At 47.2% G+C, this 21,667-nt stretch overlaps 1 protein-coding gene across 3 annotated transcripts in view; it reads left to right on the top strand.

Moving 5' to 3' along the window:
• ASPG (asparaginase) overlaps positions 1-21,667 on the top strand; it is a 97,028-nt gene that overhangs the window by 59,755 nt on the left and 15,606 nt on the right. For 2 of the 3 annotated variants that reach the window (XM_054970212.1, XM_054970214.1), the window contains exon 13: positions 16,153-16,239. In XM_054970212.1, the coding sequence (XP_054826187.1) occupies positions 16,153-16,239 (87 nt within the window). Of the gene's footprint in view, positions 1-15,986; positions 16,062-16,152; positions 16,240-21,667 lie in introns of those variants that run through there. The other variant, XM_054970215.1, reaches the window with a different exon arrangement.

Genomic DNA, 21,667 nt, shown 5'->3' with positions numbered 1-21,667 from the left:
TTCTTAAAGAGTTACCATTCGGAACACAACTCCCCAACATATCTATCACCACAGACGCATCCCTCTTGGGTTGGGGTGTATGTGTCACATTGTGGGAACCTTTCAGTGCAAGGGAAATTGTCCTACGCAGAATCTAGGATGCATATTAATGATCTAGAGTTAAGAGCAATCCGATACTCCTTTCCTTTGCAGATCCACTGCAGGAGAAGACAGTGCAGGTCCATACGGACAATACTACTGTGCTCTTCTACATCAACAAACGGAGGAACTGCATCACGCACATTTTGTGCAGAAGTGACAGAGTTATGGCATTGGGTGATCCAAAACAATGTCACACCCAAGCGATCCACATAGCGGGAGTTACAAACAGCATGGCGGATTCACTCAGCAGAGTGTCCACATCACAACACGAGTGGTCAATCAACAACACTTACCTTTACTCTATCTTTCAGGACTGGGGATTCCCAGACACCGATCATTTTTGCCACAGGGGCAAATTGCAAGGCCAGAAACTTCTGCTCCCTAGTGGGTGCAGACCCAAACTCCTTAGGGGATGCTTTTCAGATAGACTGGGATCAGGGCTTGTACTATGCCACCAGTACCCCTGATACCAAGAGTACTAAACAGGATCCACCAGTTCAACACATACTGTATCCTCATCGCACCCTTTTGGCCCCTCAGGGACTGGTTCCCAACACTATGGATGATGGCCAATTAATGTTTCTGATACCTTCCACAGGCCCCAGACCTCCTACACAGGGACCAGATCCTACACCAGACTGTTCCCGCCCTTAGACTCGCAGCATGGCTCTTGAAGCCTCAGCTCTCTCCTCTTTGTCGTCAGAAGTAGCTCAGGTGTTGCTTAATGCACATAAGGCTTCCACTCGTTCGGCGTATAGCCGTAAGTGGAACCGATTTGTGACAGGAGTAGCCCCCACACAACAGTCTCCGTTCACCTGTTCACGGAACCTTATATTTGAATACCTGTTAAAACTATTGAAACGAGGATTGGCTGCATCCTGCATTAAGGTCCATTAAGCGACCATTTCAGCGTTCCATGAGCCTGTAGACAAGAGAACAGTGTTTCCGCACTATGCCTCCATGCAATTCCTCAAGGGGATCAATAACATGTTTCCCCCTAGAGCACCTCCTGTACTCCAGTGGAGTCTCTCCCTGGTCTTAGCTCAGCTAACGGGATCCCCATTCCAACCGTGAGCCCACTGCGATATCTCACTACTCTCGTGGAAAGTAGTCTTCTTAGTGGCCATTACATCTCTTAGAAGGGTGGGGGAACTGGCATAACTCTGTTCGGACTCCCCCTTTATACAATTCTTTGATGAGAAGGCGATATTACACCCAAACTTTGAATTTCTCCCCAATGTAGTCTCCAGGTTTCACCTCCAACAGAAGGTGACTCCACCGGTAGTTTTTCCCCATCCGTCATCAGAGTCTGAAAGATCACTCCACGCACTCGACATTAAAAGAGCATTACTTTATTATCTGCATAGAACCAAAGCCTTTAGAAAATCCAAGGGTCTCTTCCTCTCCTACGCGTGTCCATGAAGGGGCCTACTCACAGCAAATCAGTCAATATCCAGATGGATCGTGGCAGCAATCAAGGCAGCATATAAGCAGGCCAGGTTACCGTGTCCAGCGATGATCAAATCTCATTCGACCAATGCACAATCCTCATCGGCCACCTTCCTCTGAGGAACTCCACTCACTAACATCTGCCAGGCTGCCACATGGTCCTCAGCAGGCACTTTCATTAAACATTATTCTGTGGATACACATGCCAGAAGAGATGCATCAGTGGGGAAAGCAGTACTTCACTCCCTCTTTAACTAACATCTCACACTCTCCTCCATTGGTGAGTAGCTTGCTATACTTCCTGTGTGGGTCTGCATGTAAGACCGACGATGAAAACAGTGCTGCACTTACCTGTAACTGTTGTTTATCTAGGTCTTAGTGCAGGCACACATTCCCTCCCTCCTACCTCGGTGTGAGAGTATCTTATCTCCGGTGGCTTAGGGGAACTGAAGGAAGCAGGGGCGCTCTGCCCAGCAACACCCGAATTCTGCGGGAAGCCCGCGCGCATGCATGTTGCGAGAGTGGAGTGCCTGCTACTCGCTGAGAGCTTGAAAAATCTTTCTCTGCAGCTGGCCTGTGCATGCGCAGTCCCAATGTGTGCCTGCGCTAAGACCTAGATGAACAACAGTTACAGGTAAGTGCAACACTGTTTTCCCTTTAATCCTCATGGCTAGTAGCCACTGATGGTCTTATCTTCCAAAAATCTATCCTATCAGCTTTAGGACTGGTCTAAAACTGTGCATATCGGGGGACCTTTCTGTCCCATCAGTGTTCGCTGTTTTCTGCCAGTTGTATTCCCCCACCACCACCACCACGTTAACGGCATTCTGCGCAAGCAACGTTTTCTCCTTAACAATTGTGCTGGGTGCCTTTAGTGAGTATTCTGGCCTCAACTGTCACAGGTCTCCTGGATAAATATTTTGCATTGTGGAACCGGGTCTGTTAAGTCACTGGGAGCAAAATCTTAATTGTCACCATAACAATTGGATGGCTCACCTTGCTGTTCGCAGGAAATTTTGCAATAATCTCTTAAAATTCCCTAGAGCAAATCCAAACAGACTCACCGCTGAACAGAGGTGGCCCACGTCCAACACACCTATGTAAGATGTTCCTGCAAACAGCTGTGTGTTTGTGTGTGTGTGTGTATTTAAGCCGCACCCAGTGACAGCCTGAGGAATTTCACATGAGTTTGTTATTTAGATTCTTTTGCTTTACCACTCCCGCGAGAGAGTCCTACTGGGATACTTGATTGTTTTAAAGCTGCCGAAAGGGAGGGGGCAGGGTGGAAAATGAAAATGAATCCGTGCTTATGGTTCTGGTTTACACTGTTGTCAGGTTGAGAGGGACAAGTTAAATCTGTTGTCGGTTCCACAGAGGCGGTAATGATTGCTCCGGGCCTGCTCTGCCAACATACTTCACTGCAAAGCTCTTAAGTGGGATTGGATGAATGAAAACCTGTGGAATTAGTTCAGCTAGTACCATTGCAGGTGCAAGGGGGCTGTGGAATTAATTCTACCCGTAAAAAAAATAATAAAACAGGTGCTGCAGAAAAATATCTTCGCTGTGCAAATACTGCCAGTTCATAGAATTAAGGTAAAAGTGTTGGAAGAATGAATTTGCAGGACCATGCAGTCTGGTCTTGTACCACAATGACGAGACCCCTTTACCCTAACAGATTTATTTTTTATAGTGTAAGGATATATAGGGCCAGTTCTCCTGATCAAAAACAAGTCCTGGCTGTATTCCCCTGTCTGGTTTTGGCCAGGTGAATCGGCCTTTAACCTCTGCTTCTTCAGGTTAGAACGTACCATCAACAGAGAAAAGACGGATTGGGATGAACCTCCCAGTCCATAGGATAACCAGCAGGAATGCTTGATTGCTCAAGGAAGTGATCATGCAATGGAAGAAGCCCGATCTAACCTCCTTCCCCCCCGCCCTTTGCTGTAAATCTACTTTCTGAAACCAAGGCAGGATTATTTGCACGCATCAGGACCCCCCTCCAACCCACACAATTCACATGATAGAATATCAGGCACAAACAAGATCCACCAAGCAGAGCCGAGAGCTTCCAGTGAAGTGAGCCAAACCACATACTAGAGTGGGAAGAATTTCTGAGCATCCTCTGTGGCAACGTTTTCCAAATCTCTGATGGCTGAGTCACACTTGATTTCTGAATTAAAGCCGGAGGCACGGTTCACCTGCGTACCCCTAGAAGGTTTGTTTAAGAACTACCTTCTGCCCCCCCCCGTTGTGTTTCTGCAAGAGTCACTGTTCTGGGCACTCCTCCTCTCAGGGCAGGTCATTGTGCTGCATATCTGGGTAAGAGGCTACCGCGTCTATTGCAGAGAGGTAGCAGAAACTCCTTCCTCCAGCAGACTGATTTGGAGGGAGGGGAGGTCAAAATTAATCTCATACAGAGATGCATCAGGCAGGCTCTCTGTGGATGGATGGATGGATGGATGGATGGATGGATGGATGGATGGGGTAAAGGAGGTGTGCAAAAGATTGCCCCTCATCTGTAGTGGTTAGAGGGTTGGACTAGGATCTGGGAGACCCAATTTCAAATCTTTATTCTGCCATGGAAGCTTATTTGGGTGGGCTTGGACCAATCGCTCTCAGCTTAACCTACCTCACAGGGTTGGTGTTAGGATAAAACAGAGAAGAGCTGAACAAAGTTGTAAGTCTCTTTTGGTCCCTGTTTGGGAGAAACAATTGGGGATGGGTAGAGGGATTGATATGCATCTTGGATATGCATCTTGTTCTCTGTGAACAAGAGAAAATGAAACAAGTCACTCAGCATGTTTATTTATCTATTTATAAAAGTGTATATGCTGTCTGTCCGCCCTAAGAGGCATTTAAAGTGACTTACACTACGCAAAAACAACCACAGTGCAAACCAGTTTTACACATCCAACAGTCCCCACATTCCCACAAATGCATGTGTCATAGACTCATAGGGTTAGAAGGGACCTCCAGGGTCATCTAGTCCAACCCCCTGCACAATGCAGGAAATTCACAACTACCTCCCCCCCCCCACACACACACACTCAGTGACCCCTGCTCCATGCCCAGAAAGTGACAAAACACTGTCAGGGTCATTCAACGGACATTGAAAAATCTGCATTAATTTAACCGAGAACCAGAAATAAATTACAATAGTTTTTTTTAATAAATAAAGTTTTTAATTAATAAATAAACTTTATTAATAAATATTAATTTATTAATATTTTATTAATAAATAAACTTTATCTATTTCCAAATAAACAACCCTAACTTTAGGGAAGGAGTCATGGTTTAAGGTGATCACAGCTCTTCAGTGTTATAGGCCGCGAGTTGAAGTCTCAAGGATGTTTGTCATGTCTCCCCACAGACCAGATGGCTTCTGTGGGGATAATGTTTTTAAACCTGTGTTCTTGTTTTATATTAAGATTTTTATTGTTTTCCACATAGAATAGTAAATATAACAGCAAACCCTCATTTTTACTGATTTTACGTCCACGCACGCACGCACGCAAAACTTTAACTACCAATGGATCAGGTCAACAGGATAGATGTTCCCCAATGCCTAAAGATGGTGCTAGATGACCATCCCTCAAGTAGGGAGTTCCATCAACAGAGGGCCGGCACCAGGGCTTTTTTTCTGGGAAAAGAGGTGGTGGAACTCAGTGGGTTGCCCTTAGAAAAAATGGTTACATGGCTGGTGGCCCCGCCTCCTGATCTCCAGACAGAAGGGAGTTTAGATCGCCCTCCGGAGGGCAATCTCAACTCCTCTCTGTCTGGAGATCAGGGGGCGGGGCCACCAGCCATGTGACCATTTTCAAGAGGTTCCGGAACTCCGTTCCCCCGCGTTCCCCCCCCAAAAAGCCCTGGCCGGCACAGAAAAAGGCTCCCCTCTTAGTGCATTTAAGCAGCATACAGTTACTCACACCTCTGCATAAAGAAGCGAGGTGGCAGAGCTTTCTCTCATTTACGAGTATATTAATTTTAGAGGGCCTGGGAGAAAAGCCGCCTCTTGTCCTGACTTTGCGCCCCTGCAGTCATCCCTGTTTCTTCTGAAATATGGTGCAGCCGCTCTCCCTTTTGAAGTGTGTAAGGGCTGGTGTCAGAGGTCAGTGGAGTGTCTTCTCCCATTCAAAGAATGAGGCCCTTCAAGTTTAGGGTGTGGGTGACACCTGTGCTGCATTAAATGACTGGGAAAGGCAGCTGCAGCCCCCGTCCCTTTAAAACTTAACACGCGTTCGCTTTTTTTGCCCATGGAAACCCATTGAAAAGCGCTCACAACGTTACAAGAACGTCCACTCCAGGGAAGCGTAGAAGCTATTCGCAGGGCAAGCTTCTTCCACCATTTCTATAGCCCTTGAGTTTTGAGCATTTGGAGACGGAGGTGGCGTGGCTTGGTTTTGCCTTCTTTTCCCCTGGCCTCTGAACTCTCTGGGTTTTCTCTGAGCAATCAGAGCTCTGAATGCTTTCGGTATCAGCCCTGAGTTTTTGGCCCTCTGCAATTTATTGATTTAACATGTTTATACGTTGCCTTTCTTCCTAAATAGGGACCCCAGGGCAGTGAACAGTAAAACATTTCAACATTTAAGAAAGCATTTAAAATACACTTAGAACAGTAGGTCAGTTTTAAAAAACCCATAAATACAACATAACACACACAGCACCAAAACCAGTTATTGGGGGTACGCTAAACAAAACAAAAGAAAATATCTTCACCTGTTGGTGGAAGGCAACAGCAGAGGGAGACAGACAAACCTCTCTGGGGAGGGAGCACCAAAGTCCTGGACCCATGACCAAAAAGGCCCTTTCTTGAGTTGCTACCAGTCTAGTCTCAGTTGACGGAGGCACCCAAAGCAAGGCCTCTGAAGACGGCCAGAGTGGACAGGTAGGTTCATATGGGAGAAGGTGGTCCTTTAGGTATGTTGACCCCAAGCCATATAGGGCTTTACAGGTCAATACCACCACCTTCATTTGAGCTGGGAAGCAAACTGGGAGCCAGTGTAGATGGAACAAGACTGGTGTAGTGTGGCCCCTGGAACCCACTCCAATCAACATTCTGACCACAACGTTTTTGTTAAGTTTTAATGCACATTTCCACGTTTATTGTTTTCATGTACATGGATTTGCAGATGCATTGTTTTTCAGTGCCTGCAAACAAAATACGCTGCCCTCTTTCCTGGGACCCCCAGCGGCTCTCCATCCAGGCTGGAATAGGGAGGCAGCTCCTTAGTATTGCCCTTTGGGTGTTTCCAGGCCAGTGTCTCAGTCGTTACATTACAGAGGAAGGATTTTAGGGCAAACACACTGTTGGGGGATGCAACAGGTGGGGAAAGTTCTGTCCTGCCAGCTCTTTCCTTGCACTTTCCCACCAGATCCAACTCAGTGAGTTCATAGCCAAGGTCAAACCTGAACAAAAAATCTTCTGGATCACAGTTAAAGATGGCCACGATCCAAAAAAAATTGCTGATCCAGCTGATCGTGGATCGGTGCCGGTGACAATCCCGACTAAACAATCCACACTGATCATCTCCCATTCCCGATCCGTGGATTGTGGATCGTGGAGGCCAAAGCGGGGCGTGCTGCTATTCCCAGCTATGTGGGAAGGTGAGTGTTGGTGGCGGCCACCGGGCATGGGGAGACGGCGACGAGCCGCCTCCCCTCAGGGGGCAGGGGGCCTGGCCGCTTGTCAGTGGCACCCCCCATGTGCCCACCCGCCAGGTCAAAAGGGAGCGCGCTGGTGAGAAAAGAACGGTGGGTGATGCCGGCGGCATCTGTGTTTGTGTTTGACCTTCTGTGTTTGGCCCTCAGAGCTGCCTATCAGGGTTTGCAGGGATGAGATTGGAGTGCCCATGGCTACAGAACACCCCCTTCCCCCTCCCTCCCCTGGGTGTCTTCTCCCAACTGGTGACTGCTTTGCTGCTCCATGGTTGGAAGGAAGCCCTGCTGATCAAGGAAAGCTGGGCTTCCATTCGGGTTTCCAGGGCGACAGAAGGAGGGGAAACACAGCTCAGGCATTCCCCTGGCTCTGTTGCCCCGGGAATAGATTACTGGCACCTGAGTGTCTGGCTTCCCGATCTGAGCACGATCCAGCCCCGATCCAGCCCCCCTCTCAATCGCTGGATCGTTGGCCATGGCCGATCACGATCCGCTGAGTCACGATCGCGTGATCGCCATTATCGTGGGTTTTTTTGGATCGTAATTCGGATCGTGCCCATCTCTAGTCACAGTCCATGCTCCTTACAGTATTAAGCCAGCTCTCAGGTGAGTTTTTCTAGTGCTAAGAAGAGCCCTGCGGGATCAGAGCAGTCCAGCATTCTGTTTCACAGAGGGGACAGCCAGTTGCCCAGGAGGGCCAACAAACAGGACAGAGCAGCCAAGGCCTCCTCCTGATGTTGCCTCCTGGTTTAGAGGTTTGCTTCCTCTGCATAAGCAGGTTCCCTTTACTCGCCTTGGCTCACCATTTAATTACGTGTTGTGCAAAGAAGTATTTCCTTTTGCCTCTCCTGAACCTATTGACCATCAACTTCATTGGGTGCCTCCGATTTCTAGTATTAGGGAGAGGGAGAAAGAGCTCTCCCTTGATTCACTTTGTCCACCCTGTGCATGATTTTATGAACCTCTATCCCATTCCCCTTTTTTTCTGAAGAGTGCTAGACTCCTGAGCCTTTCCTCATAGGAAAGGTGCTACAACCCCTTAATCATCTTAGTTGCCCTCTTCCATAGTTTTTCCAGCTCTGCAATGTCCTTTTTGAGGTATGGCAAACAGAACTGCACACCGTATTCCAAATGCGGCCGTACTGTAGCTGTATACAAGGGCACTGGCAGTTTTGTTTTCGAGCATAGTAAGAAGCTGGCAAGCTCGTTGCCAATTTCCTGGCCAATCTCCTGGTCTATTTAAAGGCGATTTTTAGCCTCAAGAGCCATTGTGCTTGGGACAAATACGCTGTCAGGAGGAAAGAGCAAGGATTGACTTTCTGACTTTTTGCCACAATAGCCATTGGGCTTTGATAAAATACTTCCTTCATGAGAATTATTGCACTGTTTATGGAAGGACTGTATATCTACCTGGATAACAAATGGACGGAATTACTGTATAATTGTGTTATATATTTATATATTCATTGTATTGATGTATTGTCGAAGGCTTTCACGGCCGGAGAACGATGGTTGTTGTGGGTTTTCCGGGCTGTATTGCCGTGGTCTTGGCATTGTAGTTCCTGACGTTTCGCCAGCAGCTGTGGCTGGCATCTTCAGAGGTGTAGCACCAAAAGACAGAGATCTCTGAGAGATCTCTGTCTTTTGGTGCTACACCTCTGAAGATGCCAGCCACAGCTGCTGGCGAAACGTCAGGAACTACAATGCTAAGACCACGGCAATACAGCCCGGAAAACCCACAACAACCATTATTCATTGTATTCACTGTATATATTTGTCAAATTGCACTGAATATATAGAAATTAATTAGCACACCTTGTAGTGTGACCCTTGGGTTCCTATACTTTAGCGTTTTGGTTTGACTTAGGGTGGAACCCGCCCGCTTTTCTGTTTGGTTGGGTAGTGGTTAAGAGCGGCAGGACTCTTATCTGGGAGAACCGGGTTTGATTCCCCACTCCTCTGCTTGAAGCCAGCTGGGTGACCTTGGGTCAGTCACAGCTTCTCAGAGCTCTCTCAGCCCCACCCACCTCACAAGATAATTGTTGTGAGGATAACGATAATATACTTTGGAAACTGCTCTGAGTGGGCATTAAGTTGTCCTGTAAGGCGGTATATAAATAGAAAGTTATTATATGTTCATCGGCGGTCTTCCTGTACAGTCCTACATGGGGACTGCGCACGCGCAGGCCTGCCGATCTCGGAGATTTTTATAGCTCTGAGCCACTAGGGGGCGCCCCAGCCTCCCAGCGCGCATGCGCAGCCGTCTTTTCCCGCCGAAAAACAGCTCCTAAGAGGCGGGGCGCCCCCGACATCCCCTCAGTTCCTCTTTTGCCGCCGACTGAAGAGGTTCTTGTTAGCTCTGCTTCGGTACTTCGTTGGAAGGAAAATGTCAGATACTGCGCTATTCAAACGTTGTACGACCTGTGACCGTAAAATGACCAAGTCTGATGGTCATTCGGAGTGCCTCTACTGCCTTGGAGAGTCACACAATCCGCAGGTCTGTAAACACTGCCGCACCTTCACCCCGAAGGCCAGGGCAGAACATTCGGGAAGACTCCAGGCTTATTTGTGGCGGTGTGCTATGGCTGCGACCGACCCTTCTACTCAGGGCAAGTCACCCGCGCCCGAGAGAGCTTCTACCCCTGCTTCAAAGTCTTTGGAGAAGTCGCCCCGTTCTCCGACGCCCAGCCACCCGAGCCCGAAACGGATGGTTCGGACCACGTCGGCACCGACGATCCCGACTTCTTCGGATCCGACCTTGGAGTCGAGGCCAGCATCGGAACCTTCGGGGTCCAAAGCGGCAACCTCTTCGAAGAGAGGGGGCCCATTAGTCCTATTGGAACCGAGGACATCCCGCAGTGGCTCGGTGTCGGACCGTCCGCTAGCCTCGGACCCCTTCTATCTCAGAAAAGAAGAAGAAAAAAAAGAGGAAACACCTGTCATCCAAGTCTGACAAACAAGTCTTGGAGAGTGTGATTGCCCCTCAACGGGTACAGCAAGAACAACTCCTCGGACCCGACTCCCGTGGTTCTGGAGATGCGGCTTCCCCAAAGAGAACGCCGGGGTCTACCAGGTCTCGAGAATCTGATGTTATTATGGTGGATAGACCTCCGACTTCTTCAGGGGTGCCTCGTTCACCTTCCCGTGGTTCCTGGTCTTCGCGGTCTTCCCGTTCTGACAGAGGTCATTCATCTAAGCGCTCTGACAGATACAGTCCTTATTCGATCCGTTGTTATCGGGAGGATTCCTTCGGTTCCGACCGGGAACCGAGTCGCCGCTCGCGCTCTCCCTTCTTACGGGCTGCATCAGTGGAGGGTTCCAGGCGGACCCCGAGGTATTATGACACCAAATATGATGAGTACCTTACCTGTGATAAATATGACTCGCCATCTGAGTCGCCTGACGGAACCATTGGCTCATCGGAGGAAGCTTCACCTACAGAAGATTTCCGCGCTTACAATGAGTTGTTACAGAGAATGGCGAAAGCACTTGAAATCGAGGTGGTCTCCTCGGAACCACGTTCGAAAGACAAGATTCTGAAGCACATGTATTCAGGGTCGACTCCAACTATTGCCTTTCCCATGATTGAAGGTTTTGTGGAGTTACTCTCGGGGCTTAACCTGAAACCCGCCTCGACCCCGGCAACCAACAAGAAGGTTGAAAACCTTTATCGAGTTAAGGATGAACAGTGTCCTTTCTTATCCGCACATCCTCCCCCTTCTTCTTTGGTTACAGAAGATATGCAGGCAAAACTCAAGCAAGGATCCCTATCTGTTCCATCCGATAAGGACAGTAGAAAAGTTGATTCTTTGGCCAGAAAGGTCTACTCATCTTCTGCTTTTGGCATTAAGATAGCCAATTATGCCGCTATGATGTCTGCCTACCAACTTCTTCTTTGGACGAAAGTGGCTACGTTTCTCCCTCAGTTGCCTGAAGATCAGCGAATCTTCCTCTGAGTTATCCAAGAGGAAGCTGTTCGGTTATCACGACACCAAATTACGGTTAGTCGAAATATGGCTGACTCATCTGCTAGGGCACTATTGTCCTCTCTCGTGCTGCGGAGGTTTGCCTGGCTGAGGACCACGGCTTTACCTAAGGAGATGCGTGCCAAGGTAGAAGACCTACCCTTTGAGGGTCAGAACCTGTTCTCAGACAAGACGGACGAGTACTTGTCGAAGAAACGTAAAGACAGGCTTACTGCGCGTTCGTATGGCGTAACACAGCAACAGCCCGGTCGTCCGCAATTCAAGCCGTATCCCAGGTATCGTCAACACCGATATCAACCTTGTTATGGCTACGGTTCCCAACAGCAGCGGCAATATAGCCCACAACTCTCGTTCCAGAGAAAGAAACAAGGGCGCAAGACCCGACATAACACCCCTCAGCATCAAGCCAAGGAGTCGGGACTTACTCAGAAGCAATTCTGACAATTACAGGGTCCTGAACCCTTTTTTGGGGACAGGCTGTTTACCTTTTTTGATGAGTGGTGTGAAATCACATCAGATATTTGGGTTTTGGACATAGTTAAGTTTGGATATAAAGTTGAATTTGTTCATTACCCTAGTCTCTCGCTCCCTGTTTTCTCCTCGTTGTCACCCCAGCCTGGGGTGGTCTCGGAGTTGTCTGCCTTACTTTTGAAAGGGGCTATCGAGGAAGTTCCCTCTACCCCCTCCTCCCTGGGGTTCTACTCTAACCTTTTCGTAGTAGACAAAAAGGATGGGGGTCTTCGCCCCATTTTGGATCTCCGAAAATGGAATAAATCCATCAGGGTTTGGAGATTTAAGATGACCACACTACAGATGGTGCTGTCCTTATTGCCCCCGAATTCCTGGTTTGGGGTACTGGATTTAAAGGACGCGTATTTTCATATTTCTATATTTCCTGAACATAGGAAATTTCTTCGTTTTATTTATGGCACTCAAGTGTTCCAATACCATGTCCTCCCATTTGGGTTATCCACAGCCCCTAGGGTGTTCACTAAGTGTGTGGCAGTGGCAATCGCCTACCTCAGAACACAGGGTTGCTGTATTTTTCCATACTTAGATGATTGGCTCATAGTTGGGCAATCTGCAGATGATGTTTCACGCCAGATTACTATTACTCTGGCTGCTTGCTTACGGTTGGGGCTATTTGTGAATTTGAAGAAATCGTCGCTCACCCCTACCAAGGTTATTCAATTTTTTGGTGCCATCATAGATGGGAACCAAAATGCTGGCTTCTTGCCCCCAGACAGGGCGAGTAAACTGAAGGTCCTTATTAGAAAATTCAAGGGATGTAGATTTCAACCTGCCAGGCTTGTTCAAGTCCTTTTGGGCTACATGGCTGCTACTACGGCAGTGGTACCCTTAGCAAGGTTACGTATGAGACCGCTTCAGGGGTGGTTCTCTAGAACCTTTAGTCTAGAAAGGGACTCTCAACGCAAGAAACGGAGTATCCCTTGTACAGTTCTGTCTTCTTTAGACTGGTGGTTGCATGACTCTAACCTTTTCGAGGGGGTAGGCTTTGGGTACAGACAGCCTGACCTTACAATTACTACTGATGCTTCTAACTTGGGATGGGGTGCCCATTGCCTAGGGTCCTATGCCCACGGGCTGTGGGATGACTCTGAGTGTGAGGAACACATCAATCTCCTTGAATTAAGGGCAGTTTATTATGCCTTGGTTTCTTTTTCTGAGATGGTATGCAACAAGACTGTTCAGATTTTGACTGACAACACCACAACCATGTTTTATTTGAATAAACAGGGAGGTACATTATCTAGGCCCCTATGCGAGGAAGCTGTGAAGATTTGGGAGTGGGTGATAGTTCACTCGGTTTGGCTAATAGCTGTCCATATCCCAGGGGAGGCGAACGTTACCGCTGATCATCTTAGTAGGCTGGCAGCGGACACGCATGAGTGGTCCCTTCACGTTAAATATTTACGTCCTATTTTTACAGACTGGGGGACCCCAGAGTTAGACCTCTTCGCCTCGGAAGAGAAGTACAAGATTCCCCAGTATTGTTCCAGAGGAGGTGTCGGCCTCGAGTCTCTTGGGGACGCTTTTCAGTTGAGTTGGTCAGGTCCCCTTCTCTACATGTTCCCCCCGGTTCCCCTGTTGACCAGGGTAATATCCAAGATCCAGATGGACAAAGCGTCAGCAATCCTGATCGCTCCGTATTGGCCGAGGCAGCCATGGTTCCATGCCCTTATGAGACTGCACAATCAGATGCGTCATCTCCCGGACTGTCCAGATCTCCTGTCATTTCGAGGAGTGCTTCATCACAAAGTACATTCACTCAGACTGACGGCATGGTTGATCCTCCAGGACTAGGGTTTTCGGCGGAGGTGATGAACGTCCTCCAGAATGCCCGTCGGTTGTCCACCAGACAGTCCTACTCTCTGAAATGGAACAAATTTTCTGTTTGGTGTAGGGACAGAGGGGTTGACCCTTCAGCTTCGTCCCTCGTTGAGGTTTTGGATTTTCTTTGGGGTCTTAAGCAATCCGGATTGGCTAATTCTTCCGTTAAGGTGTACTTGGCCGCTATTTCGGCTTTCCACCCTCCTATTGACCGAAAGACAGTTTTTTCCCATTACACTTCTAAGCTGTTTTTGAAGGGACTTAATAATTTGTTTCCCCCAATTAGGGTATTGGTTCCCCAGTGGTCGCTGCCGTTAGTGCTGACACGACTCCTTTCTAGACCTTTTGAACCGTTGGCATCTTGCCCCTTGAATTTATTATCCTTCAAGGTAGCCTTTTTAGTAGCTATTACGTCTGCTAGACAGATGGGTGAGTTAGCTGCCCTCTCCTGTGACCCTCCTTTTCTGAGTATTCATCAGGATAAGGTGGTCCTTCGTACTAAGATTGAGTTCCTACCTAAAGTGATCTCGAAATTTCATTTGACACAGGAGATCTCGTTGCCTGTTTTCTTTAAAGAGTTTACCTCGGAAGCAGAGAGGTCTCTTCATACGTTAGATGAACGGAGAGCTCTCCTTTTCTATTTAGGTAGGGTTAAACCTTTCAGGAAAGATTCTCACCTTTTTGATTGTTTTGCGGGCCCCAAGAAGGGAAGGGGGGCTAACTCTCAGACCCTGGCCCGTTGGGTGGTACAGGCTATTTTGTTGAGTTACAAGGGTGCTAACCTGCCTTGTCCTTTGGAGGTTCATGCTTACTCCACCAGGTCTCAGGCGTCCTCGGCTGCCCTCCTGAGAGCTGTTCCGTTGCAAGATATCTGCAAAGCGGCGACTTGGGCGTCTGCTGACATGTTCGTGAAACATTATGCGTTGGACGTCTTGGACAGGAAAGAGTCTGCAGTGTGTACAGCGGTCCTACAATCAATATTCCTGTCATGATTCCTCTGCGCCTACCACCCAGGTATTTGGCTATGTAATCTCCCATGTGGGACTGCACAGGAAGACCGCCGATGAAAAACAGTGTTTCATACCTGTAACTGTTGTTCATCTAGGTCTTCCGTGCAGTAACACATACCCTCCCTCCTTACCCGCTAATTCTCTTGGTATTTACCTTGCAGTCGGCGGCGGAAGAGGATCTGAGGGGACGTCGGGGGCGCCCCGCCTCTTAGGAGCCGTTTTTCGGCGGGAAAAGACGGCCGCGCATGCGCGCTGGGAGGCTGGGGCGCCCCCTAGTGGCTCAGAGCTATAAAAATCTCCGAGATCAGCAGGCCTGCGCGTGCGCAGTCCCCATATGTTACTGCACAGACGACCTAGATGAACAACAGTTCATGTATGAAACACTGTGTTTATTACTGTATGAAACACTGTTTTTATTACTGTTCCGCTGTGCATCATCTTGCCTTTATCAACACTGAATTCTTTTTGTCATGTAGTCAGCTACATGCTTTTGAGTGAATACTACTGTTTGAAGGAGAAATAGTTCTTAAAGAAATGGAGAACCTGCAGTGGGAACCTTGATTTTTCTAACCTTTGCAGAGCGTATCAAATGGGTATCCTAGTGCATTTGTAGATATATGTCTCCCCTCTCATTGCGAGAAATGTTGTGGAGCAGTAGCCAATGTCCTACCTATATACAGTGTGGATCATCCCTTGATTATTTTTTTTAATTTATGTCATTTATAGTATGCCTTTCTCACTGAGACTCAAAGCAGATTACATAGTGTGAGATTAGTGTAGTCAATATCAAGGACATTTCAGTAAACAATGCCATAGAGTAAATAAATGCAAGTTTACAAAGACATAGCATTAGCAAAAATCCAATACAGAGTTGAAGAAATGCTGAAACAGAGCATAATTCTAGGACTATCTTCTTAAATACTGAAATTTGCTATAAAATTAGAAAAACTCAGAAGTCGTTGGGTCAGAGTACCCAGTGGAGTACTGCTCGTGAAGTTTATTTCTCCCACCTTCCTGATACAACCTTCTGTGCTACACCCGAAAGCTGCTTCTAAGGACTGAGAAGTCATTAGACACAGGGAAAGATGCAATGTGAAGGTCAGAAGAATTTGTTGCCTGTCTTGCGTGCGCATGAGACGTTCTGCTTACCTAAAGGAGAGGCTGGTTTTGAACCGTTATGCCTTTTCCATTTTTGTGATTTCTAAGTCCGCAGACAAATCAGCAGTGAGGGGCAAGCTCTCCCTCCTCATTGTTTCAGCTGAATAAGAAAATTGGGAACGTTTGGGATGTAGCTTAAGTCTGTGTGGGTCTGAAACATGGGAGTGTTGATAAGAGGTTCATAACATCTATGTTTGATTGGCAAGCATGCACTGATACGTAGCTTTCACCACAGGTATGACTTAAAGGTGCTGTTTGGTAAAGGAGAAGCACGGTGTGAGAAATAGATCCCAGATCCAGTTTATCAAAGGTTTGCAGATGAATCCTTGTTCATATGGGGCAGAAGTCTCCCAAAAGTTACCTGGTTGAGAATAAAACTGTTTCCCCCTCTTGTCTTAAAGGCATCCAGATGTGATTTCCTTGCTCCGCAAAACCGGGGCTCATCTTTCCAGCCAAGAGCTTGTGAATGTTGGAACAGAACTCTGCAGGTAAGGAAAAGACCTCTTATGTTCTGAGTTGGCATTGTACCTTGAATCCGGACTGCTTTACACATGCGTGTGCATCCCTTGGGTACACTTATTTCTCTCTCGCTTCACTCTGAATTGGCTCCAAGAGGTCATCATGTAGCCAACTCTGATTAGCTGTGCAGTTGCACATTTAGGGTGAGATCACTGAAGCAGTACCCTAACTCTGAATTGGCTTCACAACATCATTGCATAGCTCTCTGGGGTTGGGGACATCTTGTCCTCGAGGTGATTTCTGTTTGGTTGGAATTGTTCTGGGAAGGAGAAAGCAATGAGGTACAAATTAATGCCAACATAATAGCAAAGGGGAAGCAACCGCTTTGATTAATGGCAAACTGCAGTTTAAAAGGAACTGTTAAGACTGTGGTTCTTAACCTTTGATCCTCTACCGCCTACCAAGTACGCAGCATTATCAATGAATGCCTCCCAAGCTGCCACTAAAAAATTAGGATATAAAAACAGTTCTGTAAGCGAGGCATCTTTATTGATATAGGCATCTTTATGATTTCTGCATATACTGCAGATGTTTCCAGCGTACATTCAAGAAGACCCTAGTGCCTGGTGGCTGTCCAGCGAATCCTTAACATTAGGTTTGATTCCAGTTTTCCACTTTTAAGGGCTTGGGGCGGAAATCTAGGGGTTTCATCCTCAACATGTGGAGGGCAATGTAAAATGACTCTGCTGCACTGGCTGTTGGAAGCCATTCCGAGTGGAGAGCCGAGGCTGCTTCAATCCCAAATAACCTCTCAAGTTCTGAACACCCACCAACATTTTTAGATCATCCTCTTGAGTCATATGCCCCTTGTTAAGAATCACTGGTGGCACCATTCAAAGGATATTCGATTTTCTTAGAAAACCCTCTTTTGCTCTGAAAATTTGCGGCTGAGACTTCATTTACACAGGGCTTTTTTTCAGCAGGAAAGCGGGGGAACGGAGTTCCGGCACCTCTTGAAAATGGTCACATGGCTGGTGGCCCCGCTCCCTGATCTCCAGACAGAGGGGAGTTGAGATTGGCAGGGCCGCCAACCATGTGACCATTTTTGCTGAGGGCAACCCACTGAGTTCCACCACCTCTTTTCCCAGAAAAAAGCCCTGCATTTACACATAACAGAGTCTTCGTGTTTTGGGGGGCGGGGGGGGGGGCGGCGGGGTTAACATAACTTTGTTTCTTAAACCCATGAAGTCAGTCTGGTTTCTTACAGTGTCTTCCCTTCTTCTTCTGCATAAGAATGGACTGCTACTGTGCCTTCGGAAGCTCACATTTTAAAAAATCCCACCTGTCCTGAACCTCTTTCCCTTGGAGCATTTTGCTCCCTGGGATACCACCCAATGCTCCCCTACAGGGTTTTTTTTCTGGGAAAAGAGGTGGCGGAACTCTCAAAAGGGAAAAGAGGAAGAAACACATGGGTTTCTTTGAAATAATATTATTTTCAAGCAGTATTGCCTAGTATTTTCAAGAGGTGCCGGAACTACGTTCCACCGTGTTCCCTCTGAAAAAAGCCCTGCTTCCCTGAGATTCTTAAAATTTGTTTTCCTAAAATCCAGGGTACATGCCCCAACTCCTCCCTCTAATCACCCTTCTGACAATTGTAAACCCTAAGATGACATGGATCCAGAGGCCATGATCTAAGATGTTATGATCGCTCGCACTTAGGTTTCCTACTACTTCAGCCTCCTCTAAAAGATCCTCTCCCTGTTAGTAAGAATGAGCTAAGAATGTGATTAACATTCTCCCATGACTGTCTTGCAGGAGAAATGCATCCCCTTTCAGGGCCATTCTCCTGTGTTTGGATTGTAGGGGGTTTGGAGTTGGAATGCCTCAGCTGCTATGATAAGGGGGAAACTGCCTACAGAACATCTATGCTTCCCCAGAGAGTTGCAGTGGATGTGAAGAGTGTGAAGATCTTTAATATTACTTTGTGTACTGTGGCCACTGCTTCGTTAAAGAAACTTCTCTCGACTTCGCTCCTCAGCTAACAGGCTTGGAGCCTGCTTTGCCGAATCTTATCCACCTGTCAGGCTTATTAAGGGGAGTGTCCAAAATCATATTCTTTCCACATATAAAATGACCCCATGTTAGCCTCTTCTGTCCTCTGAAGAACCTGTTTTACAAGCTAGCATTACAGGACAACAAAAGATTTTCAGCAACAGTCAGGAGTAAAGGTATATGATGCAATTTGTAGCAAGACGTTTTTGGTAGCCAGAAGAACTGGGTTTCCAGTTAATGCTCTGCTTTGTTTCTCCGAGGGTACTTTTAACAACTGGGTGGCTCTTTTTAAAAAAAAATTTAAATTGCAAGTCCGGTTAACGCAGCATGTAAGGTGGGAAGCTTGCATTTTAAATTTAAAGGTTATTCCCTCAAAATGTGGCTGTGTTAAGTTGAACGTGCAAAAGGAAATGTGATACTCTTAGGGGCTGCCTCACGCTGTACAACATTCCTGCAGGGAGGGCACATCTTTGTTGAACATAATGTAGAGCCCACATAAAGATGATTAGACATGACGGTTTGTGTACAGGAACTTTTTTTAGCATATCTTTGTGCAGGGACGCTGCAGTCAATCACTGCATCGCATTGGACCCAGCGATCCGTAGACCACAAAGATGGCAGATGTTTCCCACGTCCCCTTCCCACTCCAGTTTTTTCTGACCCTGGGGAAGTTTATTCCCAGGGTTATGGGACCTGCATGGACTAACAGCCACGTAGTTGGGAGACTGTGGTAGGGAAAAGGGAGGGAACAAAATGGTTCGTTCCTTTCTTTTCTATCAGAGCTGTGCTGACAGAAGAGGCAGAAAGGCCGATTTCATCCCCTTCCCTGATGCAGCCTCCCAATATGCATGGCTACCACTAGTCCATGTGGGTCCAATGACCCCCTGAATAAACTTTCTGGAGGCCAGAAGGGACTGCTGTGGAGAGGGGAACAGAGGAAAGATCTGCTGCCATATTGCTGGATCCAGCCGACTGCTTCTAAGGGCCAAACCAAACGTGACAACATCCTCATGGCTGCCACAAGGACACCGCAGCCATTTTAAAGGCATTTTAAAATGCTGGGAGGGCCTCATCCTGGTCAGGCTTGCAGTACAGTACTCCAGTTCTCCCCCCCCCCCCCACACACACCTTTTCAAGTGCCAAAACGTCGACGGAGTGTGTCCGTGCATGAGGCTCTTTTGGCACTTGATCAGGCACGGGGAGGGAGGGAAGAGCACCTCAGCTTGCCATGCTGGAAGCCTGATCAGGATTGGACCCTCAGAGCATTGTAAAATGACTTTAAAATGGCAGCGGCATTCTCATGGGGGCCACGAGGACACCCTCATGCCTAGTTTGGCCCTAAGCCCTTATATGCCAAACAGAAAACATGCACCAGTAGCGTGTTACAAATTATTTTCTATGCAGAAATGTCCATTGCGTGAAGTCCATTTATTGCAAGCCAAAGCCTGTGCATGTTGTTGTATAATCTTGTATTATTGTCTACTCTGCATTGGCAGCGAGCAGTTTGCTTCCAGGTCCCATTTAAGGTGCAGGTTTTGAACAGTTTGAGTCTGGGGTACCTGTTGGGCTGCCTTCTCCCATGTCTACCTGCTCAATCCTTAAAATCTTCCTGAGGGGACCTGCAGTGTCTGAGGTGAGATTGGCAGGAACCCATGAGAAGCCTTTTATGGAACTCTCTCTCCAAAGAGGCAGGGTTAATGCCATCTCTTCCGGCCTTCCAGAGAAAACGGCAAACATTTGAACGGCAAGGCCTCGGAGTGATTGATTGTGGATGCTGATTATTTGTATCCTGTGCTATTTTAAAGTGATTTTATGTGGATTTTTTCAAAGTAGTGTTTGTATGTTGCTTTATGATTGGCTTGTGAATGGCTTTGATTATCTTTTGAAGATAGGAGGGCAGCATAGAGAGCCATGGTGGGGTAAATGATAGCGTGTCAGTCTAGGATCCTTGAAAGACCTGAGTTTGAATCTCCCCACTCCACCATGGAACCTCACTGGATGAATTTGGGCCAGTCACTCTTTCTCCAACTAACCTAGCCTGCAAAGTGGTTGTTGTGAGAATATGAAGGATGGGAGAACTATATTCTAAGCTGCTTTGGGTCCCCATTGGGGACAAAAGTGACATATAAATAAATGCCAGTGTATAGAAATTGTCTAAATAAATGTTCTCCTGTAGGCCCAATTCGTACATGTTTTCTATGTCGGGCAGGAGCACACGGGCAAACAGTGCGATGGAAAAGGTAAACAAGCCGAAAGCGTTCTTAACATTCTCCGCTGCAGGAGAAGCTTGGATGCCGGGATGCCCTGTGGGTCCATCCCACAGCTTTCTGAACACTAACTCTAAAACCCAAACGTCAACTTCCAGAAAATATATAACAGCAATATGCCAGTGATAGGCTCAGATTGTCTCTGGAAGATCTTATTTGACTAGAGATTATGTTTGATTGACGTTTGTGTTTCAGCAAGCACTAAAAAAATATGGTGAACCTTAACCTCTTCATATTTGGTTGGTGCCCTGAAATGGAAAAATGTAAGCCATAAGAGTGTATAAATGTGTAGGGAGCATCCAAATTCCCCTTTTCTTTCGAGCTCTTCTCTCTTCCCTATACATCAAAATGCCACTTTATGAAATCCAAGGATGCTTTCCTTCAAGCCTGTTATCATAGCCCATCTGCAGACTAAAATGGCTGTTCAATTCTGATCACAGCTGTCGGGGGAAAATTATGCTTCTGATGGAACTTTGACCATGCCTCTAATACCTGATTATCTTTCCAGAGAAATAAAATATGGACTGGGGTTTTTATGATCTTAATCTGTCATCTGTCCCAGCGGTTGCGAAGATGCATAAAAAAAAGCATGGGGGGGCAGGCTGGCTAATAGGAACCGTATCCTTGAATGTGCTCTAGACGGAATTATCTTCCCCTCGCGCAAAATCACTATCCTGCTTATCAAGGCTCTTCACCAACAGAGAAGTGTAATCTCTTCACTATCTGGGTGACACTTTTCAGCTATAAACATCTCAATCTCCCACAGGCGGCTTTAATGCTCCTCGTATGGAGTACAGAAGATGGAGGATATGCAGGAACTCTTGAAAAAGATGAGGAGGCGTACATCTGTGCCTTTTCGGGCTGCCCTCTTAAGACAGGCCGGTCCAACTTGTAACCTGCCAAACTGAATTCCACCCACCAGCCACAGACTACGGCTTGCCCTGTGCTTGACAACTTGCCTATTTTTGAGTACCCGTTTAGATAGTGGGGGGGGGGGAAGCATCAACAGGTTTAGCAACTGCTAGTTGGCTGCCGTACATGGCTTGTGAGCTTCGTGTAGCACAGGGGATCACAAACTGGACAGGCCCGCTTTAGGCTGAACGTTTTGAAAACTTCATCTGTCAGTTATATAGTTTGT

Source organism: Eublepharis macularius, chromosome 2 (assembly GCF_028583425.1).
Source record: "Eublepharis macularius isolate TG4126 chromosome 2, MPM_Emac_v1.0, whole genome shotgun sequence".
In the NCBI taxonomy this organism is placed as follows: Eukaryota; Metazoa; Chordata; class Lepidosauria; order Squamata; family Eublepharidae; genus Eublepharis; species Eublepharis macularius.
The sequence above is the reverse complement of the archived record's forward strand: the minus strand, read 5'-3'. Positions and strand labels throughout refer to the sequence as shown.